This window comes from Nomascus leucogenys, chromosome 4 (genome assembly GCF_006542625.1).
Source record: "Nomascus leucogenys isolate Asia chromosome 4, Asia_NLE_v1, whole genome shotgun sequence".
In the NCBI taxonomy this organism is placed as follows: domain Eukaryota; kingdom Metazoa; phylum Chordata; class Mammalia; order Primates; family Hylobatidae; genus Nomascus; species Nomascus leucogenys.
This window is the reverse complement of record NC_044384.1, coordinates 20,251,813-20,275,681: the sequence shown is the minus strand read 5'-3', so window position 1 is coordinate 20,275,681 and position 23,869 is coordinate 20,251,813. Positions and strand designations below refer to the sequence as shown.

At 44.8% G+C, this 23,869-nt stretch overlaps 1 protein-coding gene across 1 annotated transcript in view; it reads right to left on the bottom strand.

The window, feature by feature from the left end:
* Positions 1-665: 665 nt before the first annotated feature.
* The window catches only part of CCBE1 (collagen and calcium binding EGF domains 1), a 261,647-nt gene continuing 238,443 nt past the window's right edge, over positions 666-23,869 (bottom strand). Inside the window, exons 6-11 of the mRNA XM_003264285.4 lie at positions 21,301-21,401; positions 14,479-14,599; positions 6,083-6,222; positions 5,949-5,984; positions 4,517-4,552; positions 666-2,541 (exon numbers count right to left, since the gene is read on the bottom strand). Coding sequence (XP_003264333.1) covers positions 2,308-2,541; positions 4,517-4,552; positions 5,949-5,984; positions 6,083-6,222; positions 14,479-14,599; positions 21,301-21,401 — 668 coding nt within the window. The 3' untranslated portion in view covers positions 666-2,307. The remainder of the gene's footprint in view (positions 2,542-4,516; positions 4,553-5,948; positions 5,985-6,082; positions 6,223-14,478; positions 14,600-21,300; positions 21,402-23,869) is intronic.

The following is a 23,869-nucleotide window of genomic DNA, read 5'->3' as shown; positions in this document are numbered from 1 at the left end:
TTTATTTTTTATTTTTGAGACGGAGTCTCGCTCTGTCTCCCAGGCTGGAGTGCAGTGGCGCGATCTCGGCTCAGTGCAAGCTCCGCCTCCTGGGTTCACGCCATTCTCCTGCCTCAGCCTCCCGAGTAGCTGTGACTACAGGCACCCGCCACCGCGCCTGGCTAATTTTTTGTATTTTTAGTAGAGACGGAGTTTCACTGTGGTCTCGATATCCTGACCTTGTGATCTGCCCGCCTCGGCCTCCCAAAGTGCTGGGATTACAGGTGTGAGCCACCGCGCCCAGTCTTTTTTTTTTTTTTTTTTTAATGAGGCAGTGTCCCTCTGTTGCCTAGGCTGAAGTGCAGTAGCGCAATCTGGGCTCCGCCCCCCAGGTTAAAGCAATTCTCCTGCCTCAGCCTCCTGAGTAGCTGGGATTACAGGTGTGTGCCACCACGCCCAGCTAATTTTTGTATTTTTAGTAGAGACGGAGTTTCACCATGTTGGTCAGGCTGGTCTCGATCTCCTGACCTTGTGATCTGCCCGCCTCAGCCTCCCAAAGTGCTGGGATTAGAGGCGTGGGCTACCACGCCCGGCCAAGAGGGATTTTCTTTAAGCAAGCTTTCACAGTAGTGGAGTTAAATGATGTGGGCTAAAAGGTGGAGGCAAAAAAGCCAAAAAGAAATGGGAAAGGACATGGCAGGATGGGAAATTCCAACATGAGGGAATATGAGTGTGAGAACGATCATTTGTGAAGCTCAATATAAGAGTGAAAATCTCCCGCAAAGGTAGATAAAGAACCACTTTGTGTGTCCAATGAGAAAGTGGACTGTGAGTAACCTATAAGCTGCTCATTGGAACCAAGAGGGCCCTCAACAACGTTACAAAGGAGCAGATCATCCTTATGGTCTCTTGCTCCCGGTGCTTCTGAATCCACAGCAAACCTTGGCAGGAACATGCTTCCCCTTGGGACCCAGAGGTGCTCTGAGAAAACACTCTAGCTCACTAGGAGGTGGAGAAATAGACCCTTTTCTGAACTGCTTCTCACATGCAGGGGAAAAGAAATCAAAGAGAAGGCCTAAAAGAACTGGAACTTGGACTGAATTAAAGAAAATTAAGAAAAAATGGGAAAAGGAAGGAAGTTTTTGCCAACAAGGAAAACCACTATTTTTTTTTTTTTTGTCCCCATCCAAGATAACTTTCAATAGTGTATTATTCTCAATATGTTGGTGGCAAGCGTGGTTGGCTCCAGACAAAAACTTGTAAACACCCAAGTAGAGCAAATTTACCTACCGCTGCTGGCGGCGTTAGTGAGGTCAGCCCAAGCCAGCAACCTCCTTGCAGACTTCAGCCCCACTGCATATTGGTTCAGCCTGGATCATGGCACCTAATGGTACCTTCTGGGCACCTGCTCAGAACCAGGAATTCTGCACCTCTCTCTAAGGTCAGCCACTTTATTGAACAAATAATCTCTATTTATAGAGCAGGCTCCACTCTTGATTAAACAGCTTTAAAATATTCTAGCAAACCAAAGCCCATTGTTTTAGTGTGAATCCAGGCATTTCACTTTGTTTTTTGAAAAGAGTTTAATCTTATTCCCTAAATAGGATACTTACAGATAAGCATGGGATGAAACCTTAAGCACCATATTTGAATTTTAGAATGTGGCGATCTATATAACAGTAAATATATGACTGTAATTCTTTTCTATCTTCTCTAAATGCCATTCAATTCTCTCCTCTCTTTAATTGAATTTGGGAAACAAGGTTTGACAAGGGGATACAATACTTAAAGTCTCCTAGAAGCACAAGGAAAAAGAATTCTCCACCAAAGTACACCTACACGTTTGTCCTCCCCACCCCTTTTAAGTGAAGAGCCCTAATTTTGATACTAGAGGAGTTATGTTCTATTCTGAACACACATCTCAGAAGTAGCCTCACATTTTCCTAGAGCTCACTTTGCCATTTTCCCCCTTTTAATACTCTGCCAAATGTAACTTCAAGAATTTATGATTTAAGACACTGTGAGAGTACTTAAATCCAAAGTTCCTGGAAAAATAGGATGTAAAAGAAAAGTTACAATGCAAACCACCCCAACAGACTCTCAGTGAGAAGCAGGTAAATCAATCATTCACTCCCTCGTGTCTGCAGGCCTAGGAGGGGACTCTGAAAACAGTATTGTATTTGGAAGAAGAGGAGTGGAGAATGTCAGGAGAAGAGAAGAGAAAAATGTATGTTTTCTAGGTCTCCAGTGATGTTTTTTCTCTTTAGATGGTTTAACTGCAGGTGAGTTGATCTTTCTCTTCGTTTGGCATGACGGTGTTGGGATGTGCTATGGGTAGAAGTCTCTGGGGGCTCTCAAGTCTCTTGTCTCAGTTCTTCTTGGATGGTCATCTCCAGAGCCCAGGTCCATGGCTTCTGGGTAGCTGGGAAATTCCTGAGGTAAAGGGAACTCCTCTGCTGAAGAGTGAGTCCGGTGCCCGAACACCTTTTCCTGCAGCTCAGTGATGTCATTGCGGATGTCAGCCAGCATAAGTAGCAGGAAGTCGAAAGAACCAGGGGGTCCCTGTGTATATGGGAGGAATCAAAGCTAGAATACGACAGACAGCAATGGCCTCCGGGGCTCCATGACTTGACCTGCTGCCTGCTGGCAACTACTTTCTCAATAACTCTGTGCTCCAAATGGAGTCAACGTGAGGACTGCTACAGGAGCCTGGGGGTCCTCCATATTGTTTTCTAATTCTCTCACTTCTCACATGAGCTTTGATGATGTATTCACCTTTCCTCCCTCCTAACTCTTTATCAAATCCAGTAGAGGAAAGGGTATAAGAATAACTCTCCTAGGTTACTTTCCAAAGCAGTCTGGAAGATGCTTATGAAGGCAGCAGAGCAGTGGTTAAGAGACTGGGTTGTGTTGGATTTGAATCTCATCTCTGCCACTTACTAGCTGTGTGGTCTTAATTTCTTGTGGTTCAGTTTCCCCATCTGTAAAATGGGGATAATAATAGTCCCAACTTCATAGGGTTTTGTAGGATTCATAAGTGAGGATTTCAGTAAGTAAATACGTGTAAAGGGCTTTGAGCATAATACATATTCAAAAATGTTATCTGGGCCAGGTGTGGTGGCTCACACCTATAATCCTAGCACTTTAGGAGGCCGAGATGGTTGGATAGCTTGAGCCCAGGAGTTCAAGATCAACCTGGACAACATGGTGAAACCCTGTCTCTACAAAAAATATAACAAAAATTTAGCCAGGTGTGCTGGTGGGCATCAGTGGACCCAGCTACTTGGGAGGCTAAGGTGGGAGGATCGCTTGAGCCCAGGAGGTCGAGGCTGCAGTGAGCCAAGATTGTGCCACTGCACTCCAGCCTGGGTGACAGAGTGAGACCCTGTCTCAAAAAAAAATGCTGTTATTTTTTTAAAGCGAAATTATTAAAATGTTTATAAGATGGCTGACTATAAGCACAAACTAAATGAAGTTGAGAGCATGTTGTAAAGACGTCAACTCCTCATTGACTAGGAAAGGTCCAAACAAAATTTTCCTAATTTTTCTATGTATTGAGTATCCTTTATCATCATATAGTATTTACTAAGCCTTAATTTCATATAGCGCTGTGTGGGGTATGGTAAAAAAGAAATGCATAAACACGCATGTTCTGGGTTTGTCAGAAGCTTGTAGTGCGCTTGTAGTAAAATCGTTATCATCTCCCACAACTGCTGCTACAGCAGCGGGCACCATGGAAGCAGAGCTTACACCGTAAAGCACTAAGAGAGGCACAGTATTTTCATATCATTTGACCCTCACAATAGCCACTTAGGGATGGCAGGTCAGATTCCACTGTCGCCACTGCACAGTGGGGGGAATGAATGCCCAGAGACCCTCAGTGATGTGCCCGTGGTCAGAAAGCTAGCAGGTAGAAGAGTTGAGATGGGAACCCACGACTCCTACCTCTGTGGCCACAGGTGTTGAATTTCAGAGATGATACTTCTTCAGAAGCAGTGAAGTGGTTTGAATTTTCTATGCTTTTGAATACTACTATTTCTCATTTTTAATCTCCCAGGTACTATGCATATATGCAGCTAATTTATTCTCAGGTCCTAAACAGCCCTGCGTGGTTTTGCACTTTTTAAGAGGAGATGGCCATCTGGCCTGCTAGGGTTGTAGCAGTGGCTAAATTCTCAAGTATGCAGAGTTATGATTTAAACCCATAGATTTCTTTCCTAGACCTTTCAAATGTTTTATGATAATACTTGGAAACAGACTCATGGCATAGCAGTGTTTTGAGCTTTAGGAAAGACATTTCAAATAAAGATTTGCCATGACAAAAGAAAAAACAACAACAGAAAACAAATTTGAAAAATAAATCCAAACTAGCAGCTAAGGGCTTCTATGACTCTTCCTAACCACAGAGTTCTGTTCAGGTGGGCTGAGTGGCATCAGGAAGGGGTGGGCTTTTGCTACTAGACCGACCTATAGGCTCATCAGAGCTGCATCCCTGAGAATGTTCCCCTGGGGAAGCAGGACACAGAGTGCTACTTACTGGAGACCCTCTGGGCCCAGGCGCTCCTCTCTCCCCCTAAAAACAGAAAGGCCAGGGTTAGCTTTCTAGAGCACATGGATATCACAACAATAGTCTCTATTTATACACCCACCATAACCACTTCCCTGCACAAAACAACAAATATTTTCTATAGAAAACATATGTAAAACTGAGCTGGACTCAGGGGACCACTTATTTGAACAGGACTGCCTGTGTCAAGTGTCTGTCATTCTGATTTCCCTCAAGCCCATATATTTTCAAACCTTCTTGGCAAGAGGAATGTTCATATTTCCCAGCAGCATGTGGAGTAACAAACTTTCTGAAGTAACTCACACTGACTTCTTTGTGAGGCAAAAAAGAGCAGGCAGCTCTCAGAGGGGAACAACCCTGCTTGCAAAAAGAATGGAGCATCTCCTGTTCCCGAGAAATCTCACAGAAATGCAAACACACAAAAAGCTATCCTGTAAAGCAACACTGGTTAAAGAGAAAAACACATGTGAGGATCACAACACAGAGGCTCATTTAAAATTTATAGGGGTCATTTTTCCTATGAGTGGTTGTGGTGGCTGTTTTTGTCTTTGGGGTTGGTTTTGGAATTGAAGACAATGGCTTTTCTGATTTTGTTCCCAGCTTTCGGGAAAAAGTTATATCTGGCATCTGTGTCTCACTTTTGCTGCATGCAAAATGGGGTTGGTAAACAGTGTCTGGTGAGCTTTCCTGGATGTCAGTGCAAGAGGTAGAAAGTGAGAGACCTTCAGGCCGGGACCGGTGCCTCACACCTGTGATACCAGCACTCTGGGAGGCCAAGATGGGCAGATCACCTGGGCTCAGGAGTTTAAGGCCAGCCTGGGTAACATGGCGAAACTCCGTCTCTACTAAAAAATCCAAAAATTAGGCTGGGTGCGGTGGCTCACGCCTGTAATCCCAGCACTTGGGGAGGCCAAGGTGGGCGGATCACGAAGTCAGGAGATGGAGACCATTCTGGCTAACACGGTGAAACCCTGTCTCTACTAAAAATACAAAAAAATTAGGCAGGTGTGGTGGCGGTCGCCTGTAGTCCCAGCTACTTGGGAGGCTGAGGAAGGAGAATGGCGTGAATTCGGGAGGTGGAGCTTGCAGTGAGCCAAGATCGCGCCACTGCACTCCAGCCTAGGTGACAGAGCGAGACTCTGTCTCAAAAAAAAAAAAAAAAAAAAATCCAAAAATTAGCTGGGAGTGGTGGTGCATGCCTATGGTCCCAGCTGCTCAGGAGGCTGAGGCAGGAGGCTTGGGCTTGAGCCAGAGAGGCAGAGGTTGTAATGAGCCAAGATTGTGCCACTGCACTCCAGCCTGGGTGACAGAGCAAGACCATCTCAAAAAACAAAAACAAAACAAAACAAAAAAATCGAAAGTGAGAGACCTTTAGCTTGTGAGGACCACTCATAAGGCTTACCTTAGAACCATCTCTTCCTGGTGCACCTGGTGGACCCTATAACACAAAAGGATCTGGTTTAACCACAGGCAAAAGCATGGGACAAAAACACATTTTCCCCCAAACAGGAAGTGGATCTCCGATAAGATACTGACCACAGGGCCCCTCCGGCCTTGCTTAATGTGGGACAGATCAGGAGATGGTCCCATGGGTCCCATTGAGCCCCGTGGACCGGGCTGCCCAGGAGGGCCTGGCATACCGGGGAAGCCTGGGCTTCCCTTTGGTCCTGGTGAGCCTGTAATCAAAGAACACCTCATTAGCTCACAGCACAGGAGAAGGATGAAGGGCCCTGGCAAACAAGAGTCCAGGGCCCCTGCAGCCATTTCTTTTTGTACTCTCTCTGCCTTTGCCTTCTGACATCTGCATCAGGCTGTCCCATGGGCATTTTAAACTTGATACGATCAAAAGCGGCTTCCCCATCTTCCTCTCTTTTCATGGACTGCCAGTCACACATCCACTCAAGCCAAAAACTGGAGCGTCTTCCTCTATATTTCCCTATTCCTGCAAACCCCTTTTTGAATTAGTGGCCAGGTCTCATGCATTTTACCTCTTTAACATCTCACAGCTGTCTGCTCCCTTCTATCCACTGGATCACAGCAGAGTAGTGGCCACCACCACAGAGAAGTGGTGATCATTGCTGGAGAGCAGTTAAGAGTACAGGTTTTAGCATCAGGGAGACTTCGGTTTGAATCTGACAAGTCGCCTGAGCTATCTGAGCTTTAGTTTCTCATCTCATCTGTAAAACTGGGCTAATAAAAATCTTCCTTATGGAATAGTTGTATTAAATGAGATTTCAGATATACACACACCACTTAGTATAGTACTTCACACATAGTAAGTACTAAAACATCTGCTAGGCCTTCCATATATTTGCTTTGACTCTTGCCTCATTGCTAGTCTCTCTGCCCCTCACCAGTCTTTTCACTCCTTGCCCATTTTTGACATTTCTATAGGGATGACACATCTAAAACAAGTCTTACTATGTAACCCACCTACTTTCAACCTTTTGGTGCAAATGTCTCAAGGCACTGGGTGGGTCAGCAAACTCACTCTCTCTTGCAGGCCCCAGAGGAAGATCTCTTACTTCTTAGTGAGGGGTAGGAAATGTTCTTCCGGCCAAGATATGCCACAGATACAAGGCATGGTGGGGGATGAGTCGGGGGATGTGGGGAAGATCATCTCACCCCAAGGCCCAGAAGCATAGGTCATGCTTAGGATTGCAGCTGGAGCAGGAGAACTGAAAATGTCCGTTTGCCCCACAGCTCTAGCATGGAGTAAGTAATAGCAATCTACAGTGTGGGGAGAGAACCCTTCTGTGGCACAGGTGTGTGTGTGTAGGGGCTGCTGAAAGCTCAGAGTATAAACACTGAGAAAAATCCACTGGTAACCTAGGCCTCCCCTAAGCATAAGGTAACAGCATCCTACCATTGGAGGAATTATTTGAAGACTGTGGAACACAAAGTAAATATAGTGACAATAAAGCCAAAACCCAGCTCAGTTATTCATTAGGTTGACTCAGCTCCCCATGGCAGTGGCCTGACAAAAGAAGAGGGTACCCATCTCCAGGAGTGATAATCATGGACCTCAGTCTCTACTGTTTCTCTGCAAATGATGTCTGGCATTCAATCCAAAATTTTCAGACATGGAGAGAAAAAGGCTGGGCACAGTGGCTCACGCCTGTAATCCCAGCACTTTGGGAGGCTGAAGTGGGCAGATCACCTGAGGTCAGGAGTTCGAGACCAGCCTGGGCAACATGGTGAAACCCCATCTCTACTAAAAATACAAAAATTAGTCAGGTGTGATGGTGGGTACCTGTAATCCCAGCTACTCAGGAGGCTGAGGCAGGAGAATTGCTTGAACCTCGGGAAGTGGAGGTTGCAGTGAGCTGAGATTGTACCACTGCAGTCCAGCCTGGGTGACAAAGCGAGACTCCATCTCAAAAAAAAAAAAAAAATCAAAACAAAAAACCACATTGTCAAGTGATAGAACAATCAGCAGGACAAGCCTCAGAGGGGACCCATATGTTGGAATAATGAGATACGGGCTTTAAAATAACAGTATGTGAACGGTGCTGGTGGAAAAGATAAACAGCGTGTCTGAACAGATGAGGGATTTCAGCAGAGAGATGGAAATTAAAGGAAAAAGTCAAATGGAAATGAAAAATACAATATCATGTATGAAAACAATATAGGCTCATCAACAGACTGCTTGCAGCTGAGCAAAGAATCACTGAACTTAAAGTCAACAGTTACTCAAAGTGAATCACAAAGAGGAAAATAAAATGAAGCATCCAAAAAAGGTGAGATAGTATCGAACCATCTAACATAAGTGTAATTGGAGTCCAAGGAGAAAAGAAAACCCTACAGTGGCTCCCCTCTGCATAGAGAATAAAGCTGTAACTCCTCAGCATAGCATCCTTGTTCGTTCTTGTCTTTCTTGCCAAGCATTTTTTCCACGATTGCCTCCTTCCTAATTGCCCCATAGTCCCACCCTCCCTGAATAAACCATACTGTAGCACACAATCCAGCTCACACTATTCTTCTCCCCTTTTCTGTCTTGTCTCCATCACCACAGATCACCTGTCTCCAAAAACATTTTAACATCTCGCCTGTCGTACCAACAACTATCATCAGACAGGCACAAAAACAGATGACTTGTTAAACTCGGTATAGTCTCAGTGCTGTGTCGATACAGGCTTCTGAAGGTAAGAATTAACCGCTTACTTCATTGTACATGCTTGCAGTATATCTACAGTATAATGTATGTGTGTTTATATACATTCATGCACTGTATGTGTATGTGTTTTCTGTTTATGCATATCATTTTCTTCTGAGCATTCTTAACATTTAAAAATTGGGGCCAGGTGTGGTGGCTCACGCATGTAATCCCAGCACTTTGAGAGGCCGAGGTGGGCAGATCACTTGAGGTCAGGAGTTTGAGACCAGCCTGGCCAACACAGTGAAACCCCATCTCTACTAAAAATACAAAAATTAGCTGGGCTTGGTGGCAAGCGCCTGTAGTCCTAGCTGCTTGGGAGACTGAGGCAGGAGAATCTCCTGAACCTGGGAGGCAGAGGTTGCAGTGAGCCGAGATCATGCCACTGCATTCTAGCCTAGGCAACAGAGTGATACTCCAACTCAAAAATAAATAAATAAAAATAAAAATTGGGAGATTTCATATAAAAATCTGGGTTCCTGGCTCTGGTTTGAAACAGGAAGCACAAAAACCACAATTCCATCATCAGCACAACCAACTGGAGCTCTCGGTAGGGGCTGCCCCTTTACATGGGGTGAGTGCTCTCTGGTTTGGTTCAGTTCCCTTGTTTCCAACTGCTCCCCTGCCCAGCTCCCTTCTATGTATCTATGTGACCTCCCCATCTCTGTAGAGGTTGAGGAGTTGTGTTTTGTTTTTCAATTCTTTTCAGAGGCCTGTATCGACACAGCACTGAGACTATACCGAGTTTAACAACAAGTCATCTGCTCTCGTGTCTGATAATAGTTGTTTGCATGTGTGCCAGAATATGGCACACCACCTTATGATAGAAGCTGGTGGGGAAGAGACCTTTAGGCATCATCTATCTTGACCCACAGCACAGAGAGTTGTAAACAGTCGCTTCGTATTGGGTTGGGTTTGCGGCGTTTCCCCACTTGTGTGTGGAACACAGCATTTCTGCCCACACCGGGGACTCTAGCGGACACCTTGATGGCTCAAGGGCCACAGCTGTGTCTGTGGGGCAGCACCTGGGTACAGACATCAGCATGTTCACCTCTGCTTTAGGCCTTGAACATCAGCTGGGGGGATGACGGAAGAGAGAGTGGGGGCCTGACAAGCATTTTTAAAAACTTGTGATAAAAAATACACAAAATTTGCCAACATTTTTTTTTGAGATGTAGTCTTGCTCTGTCACCTAGGCTGGAGTGCAGTGGCGCAATCTCGTCTCACTGCAACCTCCGCTTCCCAGGTTCAAGCAATTCTCCTGCCTCAACCTCCCAAGTAGCTGGGATTACAGGTGCCAGCCACCACCCCTGGCTAATTTTTTGTATTTTCAGTAGAGACGGGGTTTCACCATGTTGGCCAGGCTGGTCTCAAACTCTTGACCTCAAGTGATCTGCCCACCTCAGCCTCCCCAAAGTGCTGGGATTACAGGTGTGAGGCACGGCCCCCAGCCCATCTTAACTATTTTTTAAATGTAATGTTTAGTAATGTGAAGTATGTTCCCTCTGTTGTGTAACAGATCTCTATAACTTTCTCATCCTGTAAAACGGAAACTCTAGACCACTTGAATAACTCCCCATTTTCCACTCTGCTCAGCCCCTGGTAACCACTATTCTACTTTCTGTTTCTATGAGTTTAATTATTTTAGATACCTTATATAAGTGTAATTATATAGTGTGTCATTTTTTGACTAGCTTATTTCACTTAGCCTAATATCCTTAAGATTCATCTATATTGTACCCTGTGTCAAAATTTCCATCTTTTTAAAGGCTGAATAATATTCTATTGTATGTGTATGTCACATTTTGTTTTTCCATTCTTATCCATTGATGGACACCTGGGTTATATCCATTGATGGACACTTGGGTTGCTTTCACCTCTTGGCTATTGTGAAAAGTGCTGCTATGAAGATGGGTGTGCGAGTATCTCTTCAAGATCCTGCTTTTAATTCTTTGGGGTATATATCCAAGAGTGGGATTTCTATATCTAGATCTATATCTATATATAGATATTTTTTTGAGTTAGGGTCTCTGTTGCCCAGGCTGGCCTCAAACTCCTGAGCCCATGTGATCCTCCTGCTTAAGCCTCCTGATATGTTTAATTTTTTGAGGAATCTCCACATTCTTTTCCATAGTGACTGAACAATTTTACATTCACACCAACAGTGCACAGGATTCCAATTTTTCCATATTCTTGTCAATACTTATTTTCTTCGTGGTTTTTCTTTTTTTGAGAGGGGATCTTGCTCTGTCACACAGGCTGGAATGCAGTGTTGTGTTCATGGCTCACTGTAGCCTCGACCTCCTGGGCTTAAGTGATCTTCTACCCCTCAGCCCCCTGAGTAGCTGGGACTATAGCCTGGCTAGTTTAAATTTTCTTTTATACAGACAGGGTCTCCCTATGTTTCCCAAGTTTGTATTTTTTCAAAAATAGTGGCCATCCTAATGTGTGTGGGATGGTATCTCACTGTGGTTTTGGTTTGCAATGCTCTAATGATCAGTGATGTTGAGTATCTTTTAACATGGTTTTTGGCCACTTGTATGTCTTCTTTGGAGAAATGTCTATTCAAGTCCTTTTCCCGTCTTTTTAATCAGGTGCTTTTTTGTTGAATATTGAAGTTCTTATATATCCTAGATATTAACCCCTTATCAGATACATGACTTACAATTATTTTCTTCCATCCTGTAGGTTGTTTTTGCCCTGTTGACTGTTTGCCTTGAGACACAGAAATTTAAGTTTGATGTAGTCTCATTTATCTACTGCTTTTGCTGCCTATGCTTTTGGGGTCATATCCAAGAAATCATCACCAAATCCAATGTCATAAAGCTTTCCTGTATGTTTTCTTCTAGGATTTTCATAGTTTTAGGGTCTTACATTTCACTCTTTCATCCATTTTGAGTTAATTTTTGTAGATGGTGTAAGGTAAGGGTCCAACCTCATTCTTTTGCATGCAGAAGGACATTGTGTTTTAACCCATTTCAGATGATCAGCTTTGTGAGAGCTTGAATTGTGTCTTATTAGCATATCCTCAGATAGTCCTGGATACATAGTAGGCCGCTTAGTAAATGTTTTTTATTAAGTGATTGCATTGAAGAGACTGAGAAGATTATTATGCTATACTTGTCTCATAATTGTTCTTTAAAATGCACATAGTAATTACTTTTTGGTCATACCTAACCCCTAGTACTGACAGAGCAGTGACGAGATGGAATGACATTCAGACTCTAGCAAATAAAACAAAGAAACAGAGACTTTAAACTTTTCATATTAGGTAAGTCCTTTTTAATTCACAGAATAATTATGCCAAAGTTAAAAGCAGTCAATGTTCCATCCAAACATGTCTCACACCCCTACTCTTAATACTGATTCCAGGTATATCTACAGTGAGTTTGGGAAGGGTGCCAGATCCCTCCTTTTACTAAATATTTTACCTCCAGTAGCACAAAAAAGAGGCCAGAGATAATATCTCACCCACATTTACACAATCAGTACACTACAGAGATCGTAATATGCCAAGTGCCTTTGAAATGTGGGACTTTGATGTACAAATGGCAGCACCTTATATATGACAGTGGAGGCCAGAAAGCAGCAGCCACCCCCTTACCACCAAAGCTAAACAGATTCCAACCCAGAGTAGTTTCCTGTATTGGTGCTCCAGTCTGATTTACGACAGGCCTCGGAACTGGACTTTTATTTAAGGGTGAGAGAAAGCCTATTAGCTTTCTAGCTTCCCTAATAAGTCTCAGTGGTGGGTACCACAAACACTAGAAGTTAAGAGAGAGAAGGAAATGGGTTTGGAATGTCCCCATTCAAAGGCCGGGTCTGTTGCAAAAGCTTATTCATCTTCAATCATTCTCTGCTCCATCAAGGACCCTGGACAGCTCAAACCATGTTACAAGCCAGATGGCAGCATCGGAGAAGAAAGCTTGCAAGGCATTTATTAAGCAAGATAGCCAATGGCTCCCCTGCTCCTACAGTTGGTTTTGTTCTAGTGATCTATAGCTTGGAGTTGACTTCCTCCAGAGAAGCAAAGCAAGAGCATTCTCTTAGAGGAGGGTGGAGAGCACTGTGCTAGGAAGCAGTTTATAAGGAGAGACTCCAGTCTGTTTAGAAGCAGCCAGACGGTGCCTGTGTGAAGCGTTTGCTGGAGAAAACTCTACCATGACCCAGAGTACCTCAGGCCAAGGGAATGAACGAGGGTAAACCAAATCCTGAATCATCTTATTCTCTGGATGGACGGAGACCCAGGCTTGTGTTTGAAGAGTTTAAGACATAAGTGGAGAGGAAACACACAAATCCTCCGTGAAGAACTCTGAGCTTTAGTTCTTGCTGACTTTCCAATCAAAAATCCACCCGTGTCCTTCCTCCTTGGGCAAATTCTGCCAGTCTTCCATGTCCAGATCAAACCTAAATGCCGCTGACCACTGCAGACTACAGTGCTCGCTCCCTTCAAGCTCCCACAGCAGGAAGCATCTGTGCATTTACCTGGAGGGCATGTGGATACTGTTTCATTCCATTTGCATTTGCTCTATGTGTCTGGTCTTCCCAATTAGGATGTCAAGAGGTCATTCAAAACACCTAGCACACTGCTAGGCAATGATAGCCAGGGATAAGGCACTCAAAGGTTTAGAATCATTTGCTAACACTAATGTCATTTCCCTTACCAGTGTGGAGAAGAAAAATCTATTGCTCTATCTATGGAGGTACTCAAAATATAAAATAACTTGGAATTATTTTTTTAAGTTCTCACTGTATATTTCCTGATGAAATGATAGGATGTTAGGGATTTTCATCCAATTAATAAGGGTGAATATTCAGAAACCATATACTGAATGAAAGAAGCTGAAAGTACACATTCACAAGAATTTCTTTATATATACACACATATACATATATACGTATATATGTGTGTGTATATATATGTGTATATATACGTATATACATGTATATGTGTATATATATGTGTGGATATATAGATGTATATATATGTGTATATATATATAGATGTATATATATGCATGTGTGTATATATATATATATGTGTGTATATATATATAAAGATTCTAGTGATATGGAGTTCTAGAACAGGTAAAACTACAGTGAAAGAAAGCAGGTCAGTGTCTGCCTAGACTGGGAGTTGGGGAAGTGGACATGTGCACACGGACAGAAGGGAAATTTCTGGGGTGATAGAAATGTTCTATATCTGGAAATATAGGATGGGAGTTACATGGGTAAATACATCTGTCAAAATTTGAACGGTAATTTAAATGAGTACATATCATTTGTATGTCAATACAGTTGACTTGTAAAAACATATAGCTAGGTATCAAAATAAATATAGGTATAAATATGCGAATAAGGGAAGGTGGAAGGAAGACTGGGGAGTAGTAGGAAGAGGCTGGCTCTGAGTTGTTAGAATTGGGTGAGGAGCCCCAAGCAGGGAGGGTTCATAATACTGTTCCATTTTTGTATATGTTAAAATTTTTCCAGAAAAAGGTTTAAGATAGTTTTCATTTTGTTTTTTTAACTTAAAATGATCTTTAGGAATCTTATCCAATCCCAGGACAATGACCTTTTTCTCCCAAATTGCTATTGGCTATGAGGGTTTCTCAGGCTTGAGGGCCTATTTCCCAGGCCCTCTCATTGCATGGGTGTGTGGCAGCCCCATGGACACCTGCCTTGTTTCTCCTCGATGGAAGCTGGAGAACACTGTCCAGCCCCCAGCAAATGTGAGCTTTTGTTGGTGATCACCCTTTGTGCCCTCCTCCACACTCACCGGGAGGGCCCTGGCCCCCAGGCAGGCCAGGAGGTCCTGGAAGGTAGGCGTTTGAGGCCAGCACCTTGTCACCAGTGATGTACTTGCCCAGGTCAGCTGCATTGTTGGGGAGCAGAGCAATCTGCAAGGAGAAGAGGAAGCCTCGGTCAGGAAGCAATGGCAGAGGAGAGCCTCGGCATTTGTCTTGGTGGGAGAAGCTGCAAAGCCTTTTCACGAGACACATGTATATACTTTTTACTACAGCTAGTCAGAGCTCAGAGAAACTATAAAGAGCCTCTTTCTAAACCTAGAGGCCTTCTAGGGCAAATAACTTGCATGACATTACTCAGCTAGTTAGTAGGTGAGCTTAGATAAGCTCCAGATGGCCTAGGTATCACTAGAACTCATTATTACCATAATTAATAGGATCTACTTATTTCATACTCTCAATTTGTTAATGACCTATTTCATGTCTCAAACATTTATTGAACACCTACTATGTCCAGGTCCTGGCTTGGTTCTATGGCTACAGTGGTGACCAAGACATGGTTCCCGCCCTTAAAGAACTCTCAGCCTTGGGAGCTAGGACTGAGAACGTGGCTGACGGTTCCCCAGCACACTCAGGGCTGACCTTCAGTACAACTGGGCAATCGTGACTGTGGTGGTTGTAAAATGTGTCCACAAATTCTTTGACACTTTGTGATCATGGGAGTCAATTCTCCTTAATAAACTCCCTTTCATATATACATCTATCCCATTAGTTCTGTCCCTCTAGAGATCCCTAATACAATTCCCCTGCGATTGTTACTCAGAATTCAGTAGGGATGACTGTAAGAATCAAAATCTTGTGCAACCTGAAAGTCAGCTTTGTACGATTTCAAGTCAGGGCTCATGATTCAGAGTCACCACTGTGTTCCTGGGATATATTTAAAATGGTGCTGACATCACTGTGTCACAGCAATAGACCATCACAACCTGCAAGTGGATACCTGTGGCCCTGGGGAGGAAGAGGAGTGAACCAGTGAATGAGGGAAATGTATCAGTAAATCTACTGCAACCACGAGGCAGTGGGTCAACACTGGCAGCTGAAGCCTGATCCAATTTTATCATCTGCTTCCAACTGAGAAATTGAAGCATGGATCCCACTCTCGGGCTTTGGCATAAGGCAGACTTACCTTTAAATCGCAGCCCTGCCACTTTCTACCTGTGGGATCTTGGGTAAGCTACACAACCTGGATTTCCTCATCTATAAAATGGGGATGGTAATGGCCACCTAGAGGCACTGCTGGAGGGTTAAAGTGATGTCTTTAACGTGCCTGACTCAGTATCCAGCCATTGTCATAGACCAGCAGAAATGCTGTCTGGGGGCCTGGGCACTGTGGCTCATGCCTCTAATCCCAGCAATTTGGGAGGCCAAGGCGGGCAGATCACTTGAGGTCAAGAGTTCGGGACCAGCCTGGCCAACACGGTGAAACTCCATCTCCACTAAAAATACAACAATTAGCTGGGTGTGGTGGCGCACACCTGTAGTCCCAGCTACTCGGGAGGCTAAGGCAGGAGAATTGCTTGGACCCAGGAGGTGGAGGTTGCAGCGAGCCAAGATCGCACCACTGCACTCCACTCCAGCCTGGGCGACAGAGTGAGACTCTGTCTCAAAAGAAAAAAGAAAGAAAAAAAAAGAATAAAAGAAATGCTGTCTGGGGGGCTGCTCCTAGGCTTTGTTCCTAAGTAGCTGCGTGACTTTGGTAAGCCCCTTCATTCTTCCTTTTCAAGTCTACTAAATGTCCAGTTTCAACACATGATTAAGTCTCCATATTTAAAATTTTGTAAACAGAACCTCAGGATGAGACCTGCACACAGATGGGCTCCAGAGATGCTCCCCTATTCCCTACCTTTTTCCCCCAGTCCTTTTTGCTTGATTTGGCCTCTTGTAAAAGTTACGAGGTAAGGTGGCAAATGTTGACTTCAGTGTGCTGGCTGACCTCCTGCTGGGTGGCTGCATCCTGGCTCCCTTCAGCCCCTCTGTGTGGCAGCAGAAGGAGTGCAGAGTGAAGGCACTGGCACTTTAGAGGTGGCTGTCCAGAATCGCTGGCCCCACTTTCTGCATAAACACAGCAGAGGATGCGCTGTGGGATGCCAGGAGTTTGGGAGGAAGGCTGTAGTAATATAAAAAGAGTGTGCATTTCTCCTGGATTCCAGTCAGTAGAATTAAGCTTATCATTTATCTCATACTAGCCTTTGTAAGAGAGAGCTTCTGCCTCAAAGAGCTGTTGGGATGAATCCGTGAGATGCCTCTTGTAAAGCACTTTGTAAAGACTGCTAATAAATAACATTTTTACTTGTTAAACATTTGTAGAGCTCTTTCTAGGTGGATGGCACTGTTCTCAGTCCTTTGTAAATATTAACATTTGATTATCATAAAATCCTTAGGCAGTATGTATTAATGTTGTTCTTTTTTAAAAGTAGAACTGAGGCACAGAGAGGTTAGGTAACTTACCCAGAGTCACGCAGCCAGCAAATGGTGGGTCTAGAATTTAAACTTAGCCAATCTGCTTCCAGAATCTGTGCTCCTAACCATTAAACCAAGCGGCAACCTACAGTCACTTTAAAATTTTGCTTTGAGACAGAGTCTCACTCTATCACCCAGGCTGGAGTGCAGTGGCGCAATCTTAGTTCGCTACAACCTCTGCCTCCCAGGTTCAAGTGATTCTCCTGCCTCAGCCTCCCGAGTAGCTGAGATTACAGGCTCCCGCCACCACACCCAACTAATTTTTGTATTTTTAGTAGAGATAGGGTTTCACCATGTTGGCCAGACTGGTCTCAAACTCCTGACTTCAAGTGATCTGCCCGCCTTGGCCTCCCAAAGTACCGGGATTACAGGCATGAGCCACTGCGCCCGGCCTCCAGTCACTTCAATATGGATTCCCAATAATCCTGGGAAGACCAATTTTATAGAGTAGCAGAGGAAACCACAACTTATTGAGAAGCCATATAACTGCCTGAGGCAAAGGTGGTGCTAGAGCGAGCAAGTGCAGCCATCGGGTTGCAAATCTACTCACTTGAAATCTTAGGGGCCACTAAATTCTCAGGCCTGACTGTTGGCCCTACTTCATTCGGCCATCGTTTACTGTTGGCGTGGTTTCCCCGTAAGACAGTAAGTTTATTTCAGGCAGAATCCTCTCCGTAGGGTTTTGTATTTCCCCATTTCCCAGCCCACAGTAGGTGCTCAACAAGCACTTCCTGAATGATTATCCACACTTCCCTCAACTGCTCAGTGTGGGGAGAGTCGCTGGTTTAAGAGTAGAGAGAGAGATTCTCAACTCCCCAGGCAGCCACCCGGGGAGGCCGAGAACAACACTCAATCCAGGACAGGCTGAGTACAGGCTTGAGCCCCAGGCCTGTCTTTCTGGAGTCTCCCTTCCCAGGGGACTCTCTGCAGCAATTTCACTCTCAAATCCGATAGTCCCTGCTGCCAGAACACAAGCAACTTAAAAAGAAAAAATGGACAGGAGAGTTGGCTCTGAATTTTAAGTGCTCTCGCGGGACAGAGACCCATCTATAAGTTAAATGACAGGCATCTCATCTATCCCCACACTCTCCCTTTCTCACCACATCACTTGTTTTCTTCCCACACCACAGAAGAAGTGGTGGAGGTGGAGGCACTGAGGTCTATACACCATTTAAAAACATGTTTTTATTGCAAAATAAAGCAAGGAACCTGGAAACCTCACAACACAAATATATCTTAGCGAATTGTTAAAAAGTAAGCACCTCTTTAGTTGCAGCAAACCATCATGGCACACGTTTACCTGTGTAACAAACCCGCCCATCCTGCACATGTGCCCCAGAACTTAAAAATAAAAAAGGTAAGCACCCTTTTAAAGAACTCCCAAATCAATCTAACAGAACTTTGCCAGCCATCCCAGACCCCCTCCTTCCATGTGCCCCATTCCAATCAGCCTCCTCTCTTCCCCAACAAGTCACCACTTTCCTTTTATAGTAAAAACTTCCTATGTTTTAAAAAATAATGTATCACCCAACTGTGCATACCTAGATATTATGGTTTAGTGCTGCTCATTTAAAAAGTGATAGGTCCTTTAAGTTTCCTGTTGTCTGCAGACTGCCGGAACCCAGGGCGTTTGACCTGTCGCGCTTCCCATGGTTGGAATGTTGCTGACTGGGTGTTTGTGGTGCAGTTCAAGGTGTTTAAACACCATTTTATGCTGTGGGGTTGGCCATGGTCTAGGACTGCTGGCATCTCCTTCTTGGCTGATGTTTATTTGGGCAGATGTTCTACGTTCTTTTGTGAACAAATGGCATTAGCAGCAGCAAGACATTAAAAACCAACTGACAGGCTGGGCGCGGTGGCTCATGCCTGTAATCCCAGGACTTTGGGAGGCTGAGGTGGGTGGATCATAAGGTCAGGAGTTCAAGATCATCCTGGCCAACATAGAACCCTGTCTTTACTAAAAATACAAAAAAATTAGCCTCGCATGGTGATAGGCACCTGTAATCCTAGCTACCTGGGAGGCTGAGGCACAGAATTGCTTGAACCCGGGAGGCGGAGGTTGTAGTGAGCCGAGATCACACCACTGCACTCCAGCCTGGGCGACAGAGCGAGACTTCATCTCAAAACAAAACAAAAACAACAAAACCAACTGACAGTCCAAACACTGGCACAGGAGTAGAAATGAGAGGACCTAGGTTTTAGGCCTGCCCTCTTGGACAGTTATTGCACCTCTCTAAGACCATCAGTATCTTTTCCATGGGGTCATGGTGCTAATTAAACGTGATTCTGGATATAACGCTTTCTAGGCTGTAGAATGCAAGACATTCTAATAGGAACCTTTAGAAATGAATTGTTCCTCGTAACATTCCTTGAAAGTCTGCATTAGCTTGGGATTGCCACAATGCATTTGCAGAAAGATTTTGGTATAAGGTAGAACGATTCTAGTCCAACTCAATTGCATAAGAGTTATTGGAGTATTAAGATGACCTTGTGGATTTGTATGTAGCTCTCCAGCAGGGTCTTTGAGGGTGACAAGTATTTCAATGCAAGTTTCTCCACTTCTTTATTTTTATGCATCACAAAAAAACATGGCAAGGAGGTTAAGGGAAAACCACACGTTGATTTAGCAACTGAATTTCTGAATAACTTGCGATATTTAGCCCTCCGTTCCTAAAGACCATCCTGGCTGGAAATAAATTCCCTAAGGCACATAGATTATTTCCAGGGAAGGAAAGTGAGGGTAGCTTTATGCCTTGAGAGGAACATCTGGAGATATTGATCAACTGCCTGCCCCAAGCCCTTCCGGCTTATGAAATGCAAACTTACTTCTTCCTCGAACCCTTCTCTGGGTTTGTTCAATACAACTAACATCAACCTAAGCGCAAGCTGGGGAGATCTGTGTTGGATGTATTTATTTATGTCTCTGTGTTTATAGTGATAGACAAGGTTTTCTGCCTAGTCTTCCTATTAGGATCATAAGCTATTTAGGGTTAAATCTATGTTTTATTCATAATTATCCATCAGATATATACATGTTTCTGTTAAGCAGATCACGTCATCAATGTCGTAAAAAAGGCCTGCAAACCATTTCTCTTCTCAGCCTGCTGATTTACTGAACTGGTAGCTGTGGTTTTCATTAGGGGCTGGCTGCATGTTTGTTGAACATGGGAAAGAGATACCATCTCAGGCTTACTCTCAAGCCCTTTAGAATCACTGGATGCCAAAGTTCAACAGGGCAGATACACCTCTCTGATGTGCTAAGAGCCTTGACTGGAAGCCGTTAAACAAACCAAGAAGATGTTTTATCAGTGTAAGTGTGATTTCTGAGTCCCTGACAAACTAGCAAATTGAGCAATCTTAGGTAGAATAAATACTGTTTATCTGGGTCCAGGACAGTTGTTCAAGAAGTCAGATTGCCAGATCCATCCCAGAGCATTACTCACAGCAGAATGGTGTTACTAGAAATCTGTTATACCGTCAGGCATTCGGACAGCCTTTTATAAAGTGCATTAGTACTCATTCTTGGTGACACGAAGTACCCATAGGGCTGCTTTTCTAGGTGCAGGGAACTCAGAAAGGGCACAGGCTGTAATTTTTAAAAGTGAAAAAGAAAGCTGCTGCAGAAATTCCTCACCAGCTTATGGCAGTTTGTAGAGACAATATTCTCCATAAATAAGGTACAGATCTTAGATAAAATAGAATTACATAGGTCTTTCCGAGGACATGTCTGGAAATTTGTTTTGAGTTGGAGTTTCACTCTTGTTGCCCAGGCTGGAGTGCAACAGAGTGGTCTCAGCTCACTGCAACCCCTGCCTCCCAGGTTCAAGCAATTCTTCTGCCTCAGCCTCCCAAGTAGCTGGGATTATAGGTGCCCACCACCACGCCCAGCTAATTTTTGTATTTTTTAGTAGAGATGAAGTTTAATCAAGTTAGCTAGGCTGGTCTTGAACTCCTGACCTCAGGTGATCCACCTGCCTCAGGTTCCCGAAGTGCTGGGATTACAGGCGTGAGTCACTGCACTCGGTTGGAAATTTATCTTATGAGAAGTTGCAATAGCCGTAGCTCACCCTCTTTATGGCTTTGCCATGTGTCCCTTACCTAGTGTCCATTTTAATAATTGCCTCTGCAATCCCTTGCCATCATTGTGTCCTGTTGCCCCTTGGATGGCCCTGAGGGTGGGCAAAGCATCCCAAGTCCATCCAAACCTTACTGGCATCAACTGCGTGAATGCTCAATGTGGATATTTTCTTATCATTTGTAAATATCCTTCCACCTGGCCTCGGCCAAGCTCTCTTTCCATCATGCATCATCGTTCCCACCCCAGCGGCACATACCTTTTGCTTCAGCTGCAGCACAGTCTGCTTCATCTGGTAGAACTCCTTGCACGTGGCACAGCAAGTTCCGGCTTTCACCACGTTCTCAGACTTCTCATGGCCTGAGAAAGGAGATGGGCTCAGTCCTGTCTGGGAGGCTGGATGCAAGCCAGACCCAGAGAGACAGCATCAGGAAGGGCGGTCCCAGGGACAGAGTAGCTGACAGCAGGACATGCGAGGGCTCAACTGTGGGTGATTTTACAGCTCTGGGGTCCTGCCAGCATGCCCCAGGGTCAGGGAAGAGGGGAAGACAGAGGGAGGGGCCCTGCTAGAAGTTGAGCTCAGCTGTTCCTATTTAGACATGCCAGGAAGACCCTGATCTTCCTTTCATGTGTGAAAATGCGTACCATGGCCCTTTTATCAGTGCTTTTCCAGAAGGCAGGCTCTATAAATCTGACATGATTTATACTCCCCTTAAGGGGCTAATGTTCACACACTGTAAATATTCCCCAAGCACAGGCACTGGGCCTCAAAGCAGCCTTTATCACCTCTGCTAATCTAATTCTTCAAAGGGAGCACAGCAGTGGGCTGGGAGCTGACCTTACTGACGCGTGAGGCCAGGATGAAAAATGCCCCAGACACTTTGCCACCCCATCTGGGCCCATTCAGGACAGCAATGGAAAGGCAGTCGGGCCCATCCACTGCGAAGGGTCCCAAGGCCCTGCCGTAGAACATTATGTGCTCCATCGGCTTTTTGTAAAAACATTCTTTGCTAAAGGAAAACTGGGTGAAGTAAATGGTGATCTGGCCAAGAATACAGACAGCTCTCTTTTTCCTGGCACTGGAATGGGCTACTTAAGCCTGCATGCTGGGGAGACAAGACACCTGGGTCACCTTGCTGCTGAGGACCTTGCACAGACTGCCAAGGTCTGTGCCAAAGGTGGTTGCAGTGTGCCCTGAAAGTGCTAGGTTGAGGGTGTTTTGTTCGGGCAGGCAGGACAGTTTGACACCCAGGGAAGCATAAACTCTCTTCGCTTAGCAGCCCTTTGGCGCTGGGCCAGGTTTGCTGTTTGTGTGACATAATAACCACGACTATCTAGAACGCAGACTGGGGAAGTCGGGTAACACGTGACCATCTCTTGTGCTTCCTGGCCCGTATACTTTGCTTCTTACTGATCCTCTCTTCTGCAAAGCCCTCTGTTCCATCTCTACTTGTTGAATCCCAACAAGACGCAGATCAGATGTTCCATGAAGCCTGCTCTCTACCCACAGAAGTCTGAAAATCAGGCAGCATTTACCGTGTGTCCCTCCCACTCATAAGCCAGTCCTCTAGGCTTCCCCGGAGAGCGTCTCTTAGGGCACGTGCCAGGGTGTAAGCTGCCTAAGAACCAGGCTCACTTCTTGGCATCTCACATAATGGATGCTCAAAAAATCTTTGGGAAATGGATTGTTACAGGTTGAATTGTGTCCTGTTTGCCAATTTACGGAAAGTCCTGATTCCCAGTGCTTTAGAATGTGACTTTATTTGGAAACAGGATCACTTCAGATAAAATTAGTTAAGATGAAGTTATACTGGAATAGGGTGGGATCCTAGTCCAATATCATTGGTGTCTTTATACAAAGGGGAAACTTGTGCACAGGAAGAATGCTATGTGAAGATGAAGACAGAGGTGAGAAGCAGTGGAAGCCAAGGAACACCAAAAATTGCCCACTGATGACCAGATGCTGGGGAAAGGCATGGAAAGGATTGTCCTGCACAGCCGTTAGAAGAAACCAGTCCTGCTGCCACCTTGGACTTCTCAGAACAGAGACAAATTTCTGTTTAAGCCACTTAACTTGTGGCATTTTGCTATGGCAACCCTAGGAAATGGACACTTGAATGGATAGAGGGAGAGATAGGCATGAGGGCAGCCCACATGCAGGCGAACCTTCCTTACACAGCCTGGCTGCCCAGTCCTCTCCCTGGTGACATATGAAGTGACCAGTGCTTCTTCCCTTTGGGAGGTGAGCAGGCCCAGAGGCAATCTGGCAGCTGTGCTCTCAAGACTGTGCACCTTCAGCACAGCAGCAGGCAGTTTCAGAGCTTACCTGCTTCACCGCCATCCCTGCACCACGGGAGACCTGGGGCTGGCAGCACCTGAGCTAGGTACACATTTCTCAAGCCAGCAGGTTGACACAAATGATGCCATGCTGTGTAGTTGAGTTTCCACAAGTGATAGTGTAATTGTTGAACATACAGGGTCAACCTAGCTCTTCAGGCAGGTTTTGAATGTGTAATTGGAGAAAAACACTTGAATCTCTGCAAAAGTGGCATTTTAAAAAATCCACTTTATGTGTAACCAACAGGGCCGTCTTGTTAATGCCTGCTTTCTAGGCGAATTCCTATAGGTTCCTCACCTGTACTCCCTTCAATTGGCACACTGGAGGGATGGTTTTGACTCACTGCAGCTGTGTGACAATGAGCTGAGCAGTAAGGGGGAATAGGGAAGGGCTTGTATCAGAGATGGTGGAGTAAACAGATTACCAGCACAAACTTGAGTCCCACTGTTCTGGGTGCAGGTCCCATCTCTGTCACTGAATAGGCTCAGCA